We start from the raw sequence: 12988 nt of genomic DNA, 5'->3' as shown, positions 1-12988 counted from the left end.
GGAGGGGAAAACCACCCACCCTTCTTCCTTTTCGACCGGGAGTTTCCGCGGTGCATCGCCGTACGAATGACCTCATACTCGAGCAAAGATATCGGGACAACGCCGTACGACGCGCCACGATGCGGTGTTCCAAAGGCGCTGGCCCTCAGCCGCTGGGCGGCGTATGACTGCCGCCGCTTTCGTCCCCTTCGAGCATGGAGCTCATTTCCCAATTCGCCTCGGTTCGCTCAAGACCCCCCCTCCGTCAAGAACCCCTTCGTCTAGCGTTCGAACCGCCTGATCGCTCACGATGACTCCGGAGTCCCCCACCTCGGACCCGAAGGATGTCGAGTTCACAGCCATGCCCCTCACCCCCAAGGCTGGAGGCAGGGCAGAGGAAGAACGCTACTGGGAGGCCTACGTCCAAGTTGAAGACCTCCCCGCACGCGTCCCTCGCAGTCGAATTCTGCCGACCAACTTGGAACAGAGCCAAGGACTCAGCTCCGCGAACGTCGAGGAGGCGCGCAAACTGTGCGGGTTCAACCGCTTGTCGCCGCCCAAGACCGTGCCGGACTACATTCTGTTCCTGCAGCAGTTCCTCGACATGTTCATGATCCTGCTGAGCGTCGCGGGGCTTCTCAGCCTCATCGCGTACTTCATCGACACCTCCACGACTCTCAACTTGTATCTGTCGCTGGTCCTGTTCGCCATCGTGATCGTCACCTGCACCATCACGTTTCTCCAAGCGAGGTCGACCAGCAAGGTCATGGATTCGTTCAAGAACATGCTCCCTCAGCAATGCACGGTGGTCCGCGACGGCACCAGTCAGATCATTCCGGCCGAAGAGCTGGTGGTGGGTGACCTCGTGTGGGTGCGCAATGGTGACAAGGTGCCGGCCGACCTGCGCATTCTACTGTGCAACAACCTCAAGGTCGAGAACTCGTCGCTGACGGGGGAGTCCGAGCTGATCCCCATCACATCGGACGCCATGGAGCAGTCGGTGGCTCACTTGGAGTGCAAGAACGTCGTATTCAACGGCTCGCTTTGCTTCGACGGGTCTGCGTTGGGTCTGGTGTTGACAATTGGCGACAAAACAGTGATCGGACGGATCGCCGAGCTGGCTACGTCGACGACTACGCGCGAGACCAACATGCAGCGCGAAGTGAAGGCGTTCGTGCGCTTCATCAGCGTCCTGGCCGTGGTTATGGCTGGGATCCTGTTCGCGGTCGGCGTCATCCGAAAGGGTGGAGAGGACGTCATGTCCACGTTCGTCAACGGCTTCTTGGTCATCATCGTTGCGAATGTGCCCCAGGGTCTCCCCGCAACGGTAACCTCATTGTTGACAATCACTGCGAGTCGGATGGCAGCGCGCAATGTATTCGTTAAGCGACTCGACTGTGTGGAGACCATGGGCACTATCTCGTTGATCGCTACGGACAAGACAGGTACGCTAACCAAGAACGTCATGACTGTCACGGACACGTGGGCGGGTCGAGAGTTCGCGGCTCAGCCGTCGGGCGACCGCGTCGTGATCGAGTTGGACGACAAGACCGACTACTTGACTGGAGTGACCCCCAAGGCGGTTCTGGCTCGTGGTGCTGCGCTCTGCAGCCGGGCAGCTCCTGACACGGCTGCTACTGACAACAACAAGGCGGCGGCTACCGACGCTCTGGTCGATGGTAGCGACGAGAAAATGGCTGGATCAGTTCGACCGTCCGGGGTCAGGAACTCGTTCAGTCTGTCTCGGCTAAGCTTCCAAAGCCACTTGTCGGTCCGCGAGCAGCCTAAAGTCCTGGCGAAGCGCCAGTACACGGGCAACCCGTCCGACATTGCGCTTCTCCGCTTTGCCGACTCGAACTTCTCGTCCGACATCACGCGCAAGGAGTATCCACTAGTCTTTGAGATCCCATTCAACTCGACCAACAAGTGGCAGCTGGTGATTGTGCCCGCCCCGAACGAGAAGCACTCGCTACGCAGCTTCGACGTGTTCATGAAGGGCGCGCCAGAAGTGATCGTCAAGCGCTGCAGTACCATCCTATCGTCAACCGGCGAAGAGCTTCCGATGACCGACGCCATGATCCAGGAATTCACCCAAGCGTACGAGTTCTTCGGTAGCAAGGGGCGACGTGTTTTGGCACTTGCCACTCGGCGGTTCGAGTCTCCCAGCGCTGCATTCTCAGTCGAGGAAGGCAACTTTCCCTCTGACAGCTTGTGTTTCGTTGGTATGGCTGCGATCATGGATCCGCCTCGAGACGACGTCCCCGAGGCTATTGCCAAGTGCAAGGATGCTGGCATCAAGGTGTTCATGGTCACGGGCGACCACCCGCTGACAGCTCGCGCCATCGCGACTGAAATCGGTTTGCTCGACGATCCCGACAACATGCTGGAGCTAGTGTCGGCCAATGAAGCTGCCGAGCTTCCAGACGATTTGTACACGTACGACAGCGCAGTTGTGCATGGTGGCGTGATCAATTCGCTCTCGGACGACGACCTGAAGGCCATTCTGCGCTTGAAGTCGGTGGTCTTCGCCCGGACAACGCCTCAGCACAAGCTCCAGATCGTGCAGGCCAGTCAGGAGCTGGGTGAATGTGTTGGTGTGACTGGGGATGGTGTGAATGATGCTCCAGCTCTGAAGCAAGCCGATGTTGGAGTCGCGATGGGGATCAATGGCAGCGACGTGGCTCGGCAAGCGGCAGACATCATCCTCATGGACGACAACTTCTCCTCGATTGTCCGTGGCGTGGAGCAAGGGCGTGTGATCTTTGACAACCTCAAGAAGACCATCGCCTACACGTTGACCCACCTGTGGCCCGAAATCATGCCTGTGGCGATCAACTTGGCGCTTGGGATGCCTGCGGGCATGACCTCGCTCCAGATTTTGAGCATCGACCTCGGTACTGAGCTGGGCCCCGCGATTTCCATCGCCTACGAAGGTGCGGAGAGCGATATCATGAAGCGGCCGCCGCGCAACCTCAAGAAGGACCGCTTGATGTCCAAGTCGCTGCTGATCTACGCCTACGCTGTGGCTGGTATGGTCAACGCTGCTGGCTGTTTGGTCGCCTATGGGACCGTCTTCTGGCGCAACGGCATCTCCTTCTCGGACTTGTTCATGAGCTCTGACGACCACTGGACGAGCGACGCCGATACATTCTGCATCTCGGACGGCGAGTGCTTCAACGAAGAAGAGCAGACCCGGTTGCTGGAGGAGGCGTGCGGCTCGTGGTACATCGCGCTGATCGTGTGCCAGTTCTTCCACATCTGGGTGGTCAAGACTCGCCGGACATCTGTGGTCAACGCCAGCCCGTTGAAGAACACGGTCACAATTTACGGTGCTACAATCGAGATCCTGATCGTCGTTCTCGTCGTGTACGTTCCAGGTTTCCAGTCTTTCTTCGGGACTGGGTCAGCTGACTATTTGCCGTGGTTGATCGGCTGCGGCACCGGTGTCATCACCTGCCTCTACAGCGAATCGATCAAGGCAATTGCACGGAGGGAAATTCCCGGACAGGAACGCTGCCTGGCTCGGTGGTTAGCGTGGTAAGCTGTTCATGATATATGCTTTCATTTTAGGATTCTTTACTCCTCGAGGCACGAGTGCGTTGCTAAATGACAAATCCAATCGATAAAGATTAACTTATCAAATCATCTTCATGGCACTCCAACCGGGTCAGTGCATAACGGGTCGTTCGGGAGATCTGGATTCCACAGATTCTGCTAACGCCAAGTTGGTCTTCTGGATGTTCGACCGATTGTCGACGCCTGCGAGGCTGGGGCAGTGTGCCTGCAAAAAATACGCCACTTCGAACTGAGTATCTTCCAGAGCTCTCCTCATTGCGAGCGCCAGTACAATGCCAATATAGCCACTGGACCACCCTCAAGTGTCCATTAGCGGCTGCCTCATCCACGGCTTTTGCTTGCTGTACATCCCTCCGGTCGATTAGCGTACAGCCACTGCACCACCTCCAAGTGACCTTCAGCCGCCGCGTCATCCATCGCTGCAGTTGTGCACCCTTCCCAGCGATTCTCATCCAGCCACCTGACAATGTCTAAGCGCCCAAGACGTGCTGCCGTGTCCATCGCTTTGGAAAGTGCATCCTACCTGTGTATTCTCGTGCAGCCACTGCAGCATTTTCAAGTTTCCGGCGGACGCAGCGCTATCCATGGCTGTGGAGGCGCTTGTTATGGGACCGCGTAGGTGCAGCCACTTGACAAGAGCTAACTGCTTCTCCTAGAACATGCTCGGTGCTAAACCTGCACAGCAAGTGCCACTTGCATCGTGAACTCCCGTTCCAGTATGAAAATGCCTCGCAGCAGCAAAATCTATCGCTGTAGTTGTGCGGCTTTCCGGTCGGTTCCACGGCAGCCACTGAACCACCTGCAAATGTCCATTAGCTGCTGCACGATCCATAGCTGCGGAGGTGCATCCTTCGGACCGATTGCCGTGCAGCCACATGACAACACTCAGATGCCCATTAGCAGCGGCGGAATCCATGGCCGCGGTAGTACAGTTCAAATTCTGCCGACTCGGACTATTGGGTTGAGCTGTATCGCCCTCTTTGTGACGCTTATGAGACGCTCGCTCGACATCATGCAGGAAGTGAAGCACGTCGAGATGCCCATGGCACGCAGCGACGTCCATAACAGTATCGGGGATCGGGCCGGGTACGTTATTTTGGACCTGGAAAAGGTCAATGGCCGGGTCACGCGAGAAGGTTGCATAGAGGCATTGCATGACCTCCAATTGACCGTGCTTGGCTGCTTCATACATGGCTTCAGACGGATCGTACTTCAGCTCGAACTTTTTCATGTATGTGAGTAGCCAACTCACGACTGCGAGTCGGCCATGTCTTACAGCAGCGTTCAGCACAGCCCCAAAGTCGAAGCTTGCCACCCCATTGGTAGAGAAATGGTGGTTGATCAATCTCTGGATAAAGCGGATGTCACCAATCGTCACAGCTTGCAGCAGCGCGCTAGGTTCGAAGTCGCCAATTCTTCTCTGAACAGTGTGAAAACGATAACTCCGAGGCTCCAAACCCATTGGCAATGGTCCACTTGGCCTCCTCCAGTTTGTGCTGGTCGAACGCGCTGTTAACCAGCTGAGAATTTGCTTGCTTCGTCTCCAACTGGCTTTTAGTGCGGCTGTATAACCAATGGACAAGGTCCCAGTTGCCTGATGCAGCGGCCAAGTTCAGACTTTCGCCACTCCATTGAATTCCTGCGTCGATTTTGGCGGCCTCTAGCATCTGGAGAACACCCAGGTTCCCACGTCGAGCCGCTTCTTCGACAACGTCCTTACTGATCTGGCAATGTCGGAAGTGCCCGAGCACCCATCGAACCATGATGAGGTCTCCTCGACGCGCTGGTTGCATTTATTTTGGTTCTTATGCAGATCAGGTCTAGGATTTGAACATGCTGATTATGAGACCGAATCGAAAGACCTGAACCAAACAACCACAGCAGTGGAACATGCCACGACAATTCTTCTCCATGCTCCGTTCAAGTATCTGTCCTACTATGCATTGGCCAGGTTTGATGCAGTTAAAGGTGTTCCATGTGACTACTCCGAATGAGCAAACGTTGTGCAGTGGCAATCCCCGATGTCTCACTATCGCTGCTAGCCACTTCTAACTGTAAGTTAGTCCATGTATTATAATACCTGCGTCCTTAGTTGCAATGTTATGCTGCTCTTCCGAGATTTTAGCCACCGCAAAACGCATTGGCGGTAACTTCACATACTGGACATTCTCTACGTTGGTATGGTGTACTAGAATGTAAGAAAAACATCGTGGGAAACAACACGAAGTCTACAGTACAGGGCACCGATACGTGTAACCCAGTAACTAGGATATCCAATTGCTTTACTAAGGCGTAGTAAAGTACAACCTCGTCCCTGAAGTGCACAACGCTGCTGAAGAAGCTGTCAAAGACGCATACGTTTGCATAACTTCGGAGCAATACATAGTGTTCGAACTTCGAACTTCGAAGCAATTATATTCGTGTCGATATGAAAACTACGTAGTATGCAGACTTTACTATCCTTCTATTGTGCGTTCGATTCAAAATTTCCGAGAGCGATTGGTTGAATCGATCCAGCGAAACCGACCTGCCAATCGCCCAACCTAACATAAGGAATGAAATATATGCGTGATAAGAGGCTTTCCTTTGGGAGCCGGAAGCTGCAGCTTTGCAGTTCTGGAATTGCACCATGGTGGCCACGCCACGGAGGTCGCCACGCCAGCCAATTCTTACGCGTGTCTCGCCGTACCCATTGCGAAGCCGCACCCCGACGCCAGGCAGCTCTCCGTCAACCTCGCAGCCCACAGTGGCTCCACGCGCATCTCCATCGCAAACAGACGCCAGTGGTCAAGGAACACGACCACTACAAGCGACCCCAGCAGCGCTTCGGCCGCAGTAGCTTCCAGCGACACGAGCACCGGCAGCACCCGCTACTGCTTCTCCTGCACTATCCGTTGGTCTGTTGGCGGCACCTCCAGCAGCACCAGCTACATCGCGAGTGATCACGTCGCTGCCACGGCCTGAGAGCATGCACGAAGCAACAACCGAAGCAGACCAAGCAGCTCCAAGTCATCTGTACCAGTTGCTATTGCGGCCAATCGTGAAGGCGACCATCGCCCAACGCGATACGTCGGCCGAGACTCTCGACGACGTCGTTGTCAACGGTGGATCGTTCGACAAGATCCTGCAGAAGATCTGGAGCTTGTTCAGCGGCCGTGTCAAGTGCAGAGCGGTGCGGACGGACGGCGAGTGGTCTGTCAAGACCCACGAGGTGGGCCAGTGGGACCGTGTCATGCAGTTCAGGGCCAAAAAGAAGGTAGTGGAGTCTACCAAGTCAGCACAAGCGTGGAAGCAGTGGCTGCAAAAAATGTGAGGGCATACAGTGACGCTCGTTATCTACGAGTATGGTTTGTCGATCGCAAGAGCTCAAGATCGAGATGAAATCGCCGCAGCCTGCATACAGCCTGAAGAGACCGATCGTGTCGGTACAACCGCTGAGACCTCGTTGCGAGATGTTGTGGAGAGGCTTCGAGAGCAATGGGGGGCTACATTCCAAGGTGAAGGTGTTGTTTGGCGTCTGTGGGCCAACCATCTCACGCGGAATCTCAACAGGTCAACGTGGGACGCCGCTATTCAACAACCACCACCAGAGTATATCGCGAATCTGCTTCGACTCGTGGATATACAGATGGAGCAACACGTGGCCGAAGTTACTCGAACGGCAAATGTGGCGCTAGATGTTGTGGAGGCCACAATTGCTGACTACCGGCAGCTACGCCAAAGGTGGGAATTTCTCGGACAGTATCTAGATGAAAATGAGCGCCGTTTGGAGGTGCGCAAGAGTGTTATCATGGGGTTTCTGCGCGACATCACCCCTCCTGCTCGCGACGAAGTGATCGACCCTCTCCTTCAAATGGAGAACGTCGAAGACACAGATCACGCCGAGTGACGAAAGAAAACGGATTGCATGTTGATGAGTTTAAGCTACTCTTACGATTCAAGTCCGTAAACTCTAATTCATCTTGGTTGCGTTCACTAGCAGCGAGTTCGGCTTTGTTCTCACTGGAAAGGTCCAACAGGATCGAAGTAGCCTTGTTTCTTCCAACCGCAGTGCTCGAACACCTTGCTCATTTCGAAATCTCTGAAGCGTTGAAACGTCTGAAAGACGAATGGAGTCAAATCTCGCCCGCTAGCTTCCGAGTAGTGTCGTTGAAAGGAGCGCTTGACGAATCCGAAGAGGAACTCGATAGGATTAGAAAACGGACAATACGCTGGCAAGAAGATCACTACTACACCGACGCTTCGTAGATAAGGAATAATTTCCGGGTGTCGGTGGATTGTAGCCCCATCCATGATTCAGATTGAGTTTGGTCCAGGATACTGGCGTATCGGCCCCCTCTCCATGTGCACCAGGTCTTGACAGCACTTGGTGAACTCTAGCCGATCGAAAGTGCCTTCCGTACTGAAGTAGTCGATAATGCCGTTGACACCAATAAAGGCCAGGATCGACACACGAGGTTTTCTCTCGAAGTCGCCGCGGATGGCAGCTTTTTCCCCTCGGACGGCGTAGCCTCGCTTGCGAACCATCCCTCTGTTGTCAAATGAGACCTCATCGAGGAAAACGAGGTTGTGGTGGCTCCAGTCGAGGTGACTAAGCTCTTCCACGAAACGGAAGACGTCCTGCTCCTTGATGTGAATCGCCCTCCGCTCCAACACCTTCCACGTCAGACCAAACGAGTGAATGATGCGCCACACTGATGTCTTGGAGATTTCGGTGCCGTGAGTTCGTTTGAAGGCGTCATGGGCTTCATCTAAGTAGGAGAGTCAATGATGTTGGTAGTAGTTAAAAATCCACACCCGTTGCTGCTTCGTGTACTTCCTCTCTCGAGTGGTCCGAGCACGCTGGAACACTCCGGTCTCGTAGTAGGCTTGCAGCCAATTGCCGATCGTGTGTTCGGTCTTATTGAAGACGTGGGCAAGATGGCTTCTAGTATAGCCGAGCTTGATGTGCGCGTAGAGGCAGTGATAGACAGTGCTAGGGTGCGCGTGCTGCCGCGTTACCGCTTCCTCCACCTTGCATTGACTGTGCGGAGTGCGCACTCGGGCACTTCAGGGAATATTGGCCAATTAGTGACGAAGTCCGATTCGCCGCTCGATTTCAAGACCGGAGCCAAACCGCACCATTTTGGAAAATTTGGGCAGAATTGACAATACTTGGATCAGGGTGCGGCGAAACTTGATCGTTACTACAATGTCGCTCTCTTTGCCCTCGCTCATTATAAACAGATCGAACGTCTGTGTGAGCTACGGCGAGCTGCGCCTTGGCCACCAACGCGTAGCTGTCCGTATCCTCGCCGCAGAGTTTGTACACATGTCGAGCAGCACGAAGCGTGGAGCGGGCTTGAGTCTGCCGTCGTCGTCATTCTGAGGCTGGTGCGGACGTGAAAGTGCAGGCCTCCATCTTGACTTGGTATCCTCACTCTTCTCGTTTGTAGTCACTGTAGACAACGTCGTAGCGCATGGCGGGACTGGACTCGAGCTTCAAGCGAAGCAGCTGGACCCCCCCCATGTCTCCGTCCGAGGTGCTCGTGGGCGGCGAAGCAGTAGGCCACCACCCGGTCGGCCGTCGGAGGGGGACGCAGACCTAGAGCGCAGCACTCGCCGATGAAGTCGCTTGTGCAGCGAAACTCTGTTGGGCGCCATTTTCCTCCTGCGTCTGGGATCCCCCTATCCATATCGATACCACAGCATGCACACCATCACATGCCCACTGGCTCGGGTGGCATCAACGGCCTCGAGATGGGCTCCGCTGCGCGCAGGAACTTTTGATCACAGGGTGCGTGGTCAGTCGGGCGCGATGCACGGTGGGCGTGCCTGCGTTCTCCTCCTCCTTGAAATGCATCCGCCGTCTCGTGTCCAACGGCGACTTCTCCGGTGACGAGCCCGCGCGCTTTCCGTGGGTGAGCCGCCGGCTGCTATTGCTGCTGCTGCATCTGCATCTCCCAGCTCACGCTGTGTTTGCCAACGGGGGTTAGACTGCAGGCGCGAGCTAGGGACATCTCTGCAATCAGGAAGTCCGAGATATTTGCCGACGCTCGATCCCGGGCCTTAGTGGGGAACTTGTTGAGCACAAGAACGACAGCAGTTAGCTTCATTTTCGAAAGATGGCACTACTGTAGTTATGGGCAGGCGCTGCAGGTCACCTCACAGTCTTAGGCTTTATCTTTAGAGGCTTTCAGTACGAAGTAAAACGTAAAGCATTTAATCATTCTTACAGCTAAGAGAGAAGCGTGCTACAGCGGTCATTGTGCTATTCCTTCAGTTCTACTCACTTCGGAACTTTGGCTCCGATGCTGGTTATTGAGGGTTGCTGGTCTTGGGTACTGTGTACCAGTTGTACCCATTAACCGGTTAACCCGAACCGGTCCAATCCGAACCCACGTTGATTATGGTGATTACGGTAAGTTGTTTACGCCACCGATGATTAGACGAGTAGGATGATTGGATGAACACCAGTGAGTGATGGTTGATTAGATGCACTAGGTGATAGGACGCAGGGTCGCGTGTCTATAACAGTAGGGTGTAAGCTCCAACAGTTCAATCACTTTCGAATCTTCATTCTACCCCTCAAGTGCCTTCGCTCCGGTCCCGCCGTCTGCGACGTCCCTCCCTCCGCTTCGTCCGATCTTCGTGTCCAAGATCCATACCTTCCATCAGGTTATGAGCCCAAGCACCATGTCCTCTGCCCAAGACGCCTCGACCAAGGTCTCCATTGACAAGTTCAACGGTGACAACTACGCGACGTGGAACCGCTACATGCGTGGCGTGTTCCTGACCAAGTCGACGTGGCATGTCGTGAACCGCGAGACGACGCCGAGCTTCACGGACTCGCGGGCCAAGGACGACTACGTCAAGTCGAGCAACATCGCGTTCGGACTGATGTTGCTCCACATGGACGCGGACTACCACCATGTGGTCGACGACTGCGAGGAAGCGTGGGTTGCGTGGACGCGCCTGAAGACGCTGTACGGTGGTTCGCAAAAGGCTGGACGCATCTACCTGAAGCGCCAACTCTTCAGCATGGAGATATCGGAAGGTGGCAACGTCTTGCATCATTGCAACGAGGTCCTCAACATCAGCGCCAAGCTCAGCAGCATCGGCGCCAAGATGGAGGATGAGGACGTGGCGATCTGCCTGTTGCGCAGCCTCCCCAAGAGCTACGAGAACGTCGTGCTGAACTTGGAGATGAGCAGCGCTGAACTACGATCGCAAGACGTCGTGAAGGTGCTGACGAATGAGCACATCAAGAGACAAGGTGAGAAGACGGCGACGGTGAAGACGGAGAATGCGGCCAAGGCGTTCAACACCGACCGAGAGTCTCGCCAGTGTACGTACTGCGGGAAATTGGGGCACACGATTGACAAGTGCTGGACCAAACAGAAGGACGAGAATCGGGGCCCAAGACGCGGCGGCAATGGCAATGGCCGTGGACGCGGGGCCAACAATGCCCAGTGGAGGAACGACAACGCCAGCTACAACTACGACTACGGCTATGATCGAGTGGCGTTCGCGGTCTCACTGGAGTGTGGCATTTCGACGGGCAAGAATGTGTCCGGGTTGTGGGCGGTCGACAGCGGCGCAACGCACCACATCTGCAACGACAAGGCCAAGTTCGCTCATTTGATTGAGCGGAATGAAGGCGAACTTTCGGTGGCCGACGGCAACAAGGCGGCCATCATGGGTGTGGGGACCATCGTGGAACGAGTGGTTCTGCCCAACGGCGACGAGCGCGACATCGAGATCAAGAACGCGCTGTACGTCCCAAGCATGAGCAAGAATCTGCTTTCGGTGCCACAGATCAACAAGAGTGGTCTGTTCCAAGTCGTGTTCGACAGCACCAAGATGCAGATTGCGCACAAGGGCTCCAAGCAAGTGGTGGCGACGGCAAACCTCGTGGATGGACTCTACTGGCTCCAGACGCCTCAGCGATCGGCGAATGCGGCGACCAGTGGGAAGACGGTCGACTTACACGCGCGTATGGGTCACGCTCCGGTGGAGGTGCTTCGCAAGATGGTCGACAACAACATGATCAAGGACGCGAAGGCACCTTCCAAGTCGAGTGTGTCGCGGCTGCCAGCAAGGGAAAATGGTCCAGAAGCCGTTCCCAAGCAACCGTGACAAGCGTCACTACGACACGTTCGAGCTGCTCCACTTCGACGTGTGCGGCCCCATGGAAGAAGAGTCACTGGGTGGCAGCAAGTATCTGCTGCTGATCGTGGACGAAGCCAGCGGATGCATGAAGGGGTTCTGCCTGCGTGCCAAGTCGGAGAGCGAGGACTGCATCAAGATGTACGTCACGAAGGTGCAGACGCAGTTCGGCAAGAAGGTCAAGTTCGTGCGGCACGACGGAGCCCGTGAGTTCGCGACCAACTCGCTCAAGGCCTTCTACGAAGTCGAAGGCATCGAGCAGCAAACCACGGTTCCGTACGCGCACCAGACCATCGGCACGGCAGAACGCGCCATCCGGACCATCGTCACGATTGGCCGCAGCATGCTGCATCACGCCAAGCTGGACAAGAGCTTCTGGGCTGAGGCGGCCATGACAGCCATCTACGTGAAGAATCGTCTGCCATCACCCAAGATTGAACACAAGACTCCGTTCGAGATCGTTTACAAGTCCAAGCCGAGTGTGAAGCACATGCGTGTGTTCGGATGCCAGACGTACATCCTGACGCCGAAGGAAAGACGGCGCAAGTGGGACCTCAAGGCTCGTGCCGGGCTGTTCCTCGGCTACGAAGAAGTGTCCAAGGCGTATCGAGTTTATGACATCGAGGCGGGGTAGGTGGTTATCAGTCGCGATGTCAACTTCGATGAGTCGACCTTTGGACTTTCGACGCATACTTCGGATGAAGACGTCGATGATGCTGCGCTGGACTTGGACGCGCTGGACCTGGACGACAACGATGGACCGCGCCAAACGAGCTTCAAGCAGGCGGGGAAGCGCAAGTACCGACCGAGTGGCGACGACAACACTGCCAGAAGATCGCGCCCCGTTCGCCACCGAGCTGGCTTAGAAGAAGCAAGTGCGCCGGACGTATCCTCCTCGCGCCGAGCCGACCCCGACGAAGAAGAAAAGTCTGGGGACCAAGATGTAGACGACGACTATTGAGGGTTGCTGGTCTTGGGTACTGTGTACCAGTTGTACCCATTAACCGGTTAACCCGAACCGGTCCAATCCGAACCCACGTTGATTATGGTGATTACGGTAAGTTGTTTACGCCACCGATGATTAGACGAGTAGGATGATTGGATGAACACCGGTGAGTGATGGTTGATTAGATGCACTAGGTGATAGGACGCAGGGTCGCGTGTCTATAACAGTAGGGTGTAAGCTCCAACAATTCAATCACTTTCGAATCTTCATTCTACCCCTCAAGTGCCTTCGCTCCGGTCCCGCCGTCTGCGACGTCCCTCCCTCCGCTTCGTCCGAGCT

The 12988-nt window shown here is 55.5% G+C and overlaps 3 protein-coding genes across 3 annotated transcripts; 2 read left to right on the top strand and 1 right to left on the bottom strand.

The window, feature by feature from the left end:
* Window positions 1–340: 340 nt before the first annotated feature.
* Window positions 341–3520, top strand: PHYSODRAFT_495494 (putative hydrolase; the record flags this gene model as incomplete). The annotated part of the gene is made up of 1 exon (XM_009523854.1): window positions 341–3520. The coding sequence occupies one exon, from the start codon at window positions 341–343 to the stop codon at window positions 3518–3520; it is 3180 nt and encodes a 1059-aa protein (XP_009522149.1).
* A 377-nt stretch (window positions 3521–3897) lies between these two features.
* PHYSODRAFT_374013 (hypothetical protein) lies at window positions 3898–4621 on the bottom strand (the record flags this gene model as incomplete). Its single annotated transcript, XM_009523853.1, has 3 exons — window positions 3898–4015; window positions 4347–4502; window positions 4554–4621. Coding segments are annotated over 3 exons (342 nt in total), but the record flags the coding sequence as incomplete, so codon positions are not given.
* A 1902-nt stretch (window positions 4622–6523) lies between these two features.
* PHYSODRAFT_327692 (hypothetical protein) lies at window positions 6524–7444 on the top strand (the record flags this gene model as incomplete). Its single annotated transcript, XM_009523852.1, has 2 exons — window positions 6524–6864; window positions 6919–7444. The coding sequence occupies 2 exons, from the start codon at window positions 6524–6526 to the stop codon at window positions 7442–7444; spliced, it is 867 nt and encodes a 288-aa protein (XP_009522147.1).
* Between the last annotated feature and the right edge of the window lie 5544 nt (window positions 7445–12988).

This window comes from Phytophthora sojae (assembly GCF_000149755.1).
Source record: "Phytophthora sojae unplaced genomic scaffold PHYSOscaffold_3, whole genome shotgun sequence".
Lineage (NCBI taxonomy): Eukaryota > Oomycota > Peronosporomycetes > Peronosporales > Peronosporaceae > Phytophthora > Phytophthora sojae.
The sequence above is the reverse complement of the archived record's forward strand: the minus strand, read 5'-3'. Positions and strand labels throughout refer to the sequence as shown.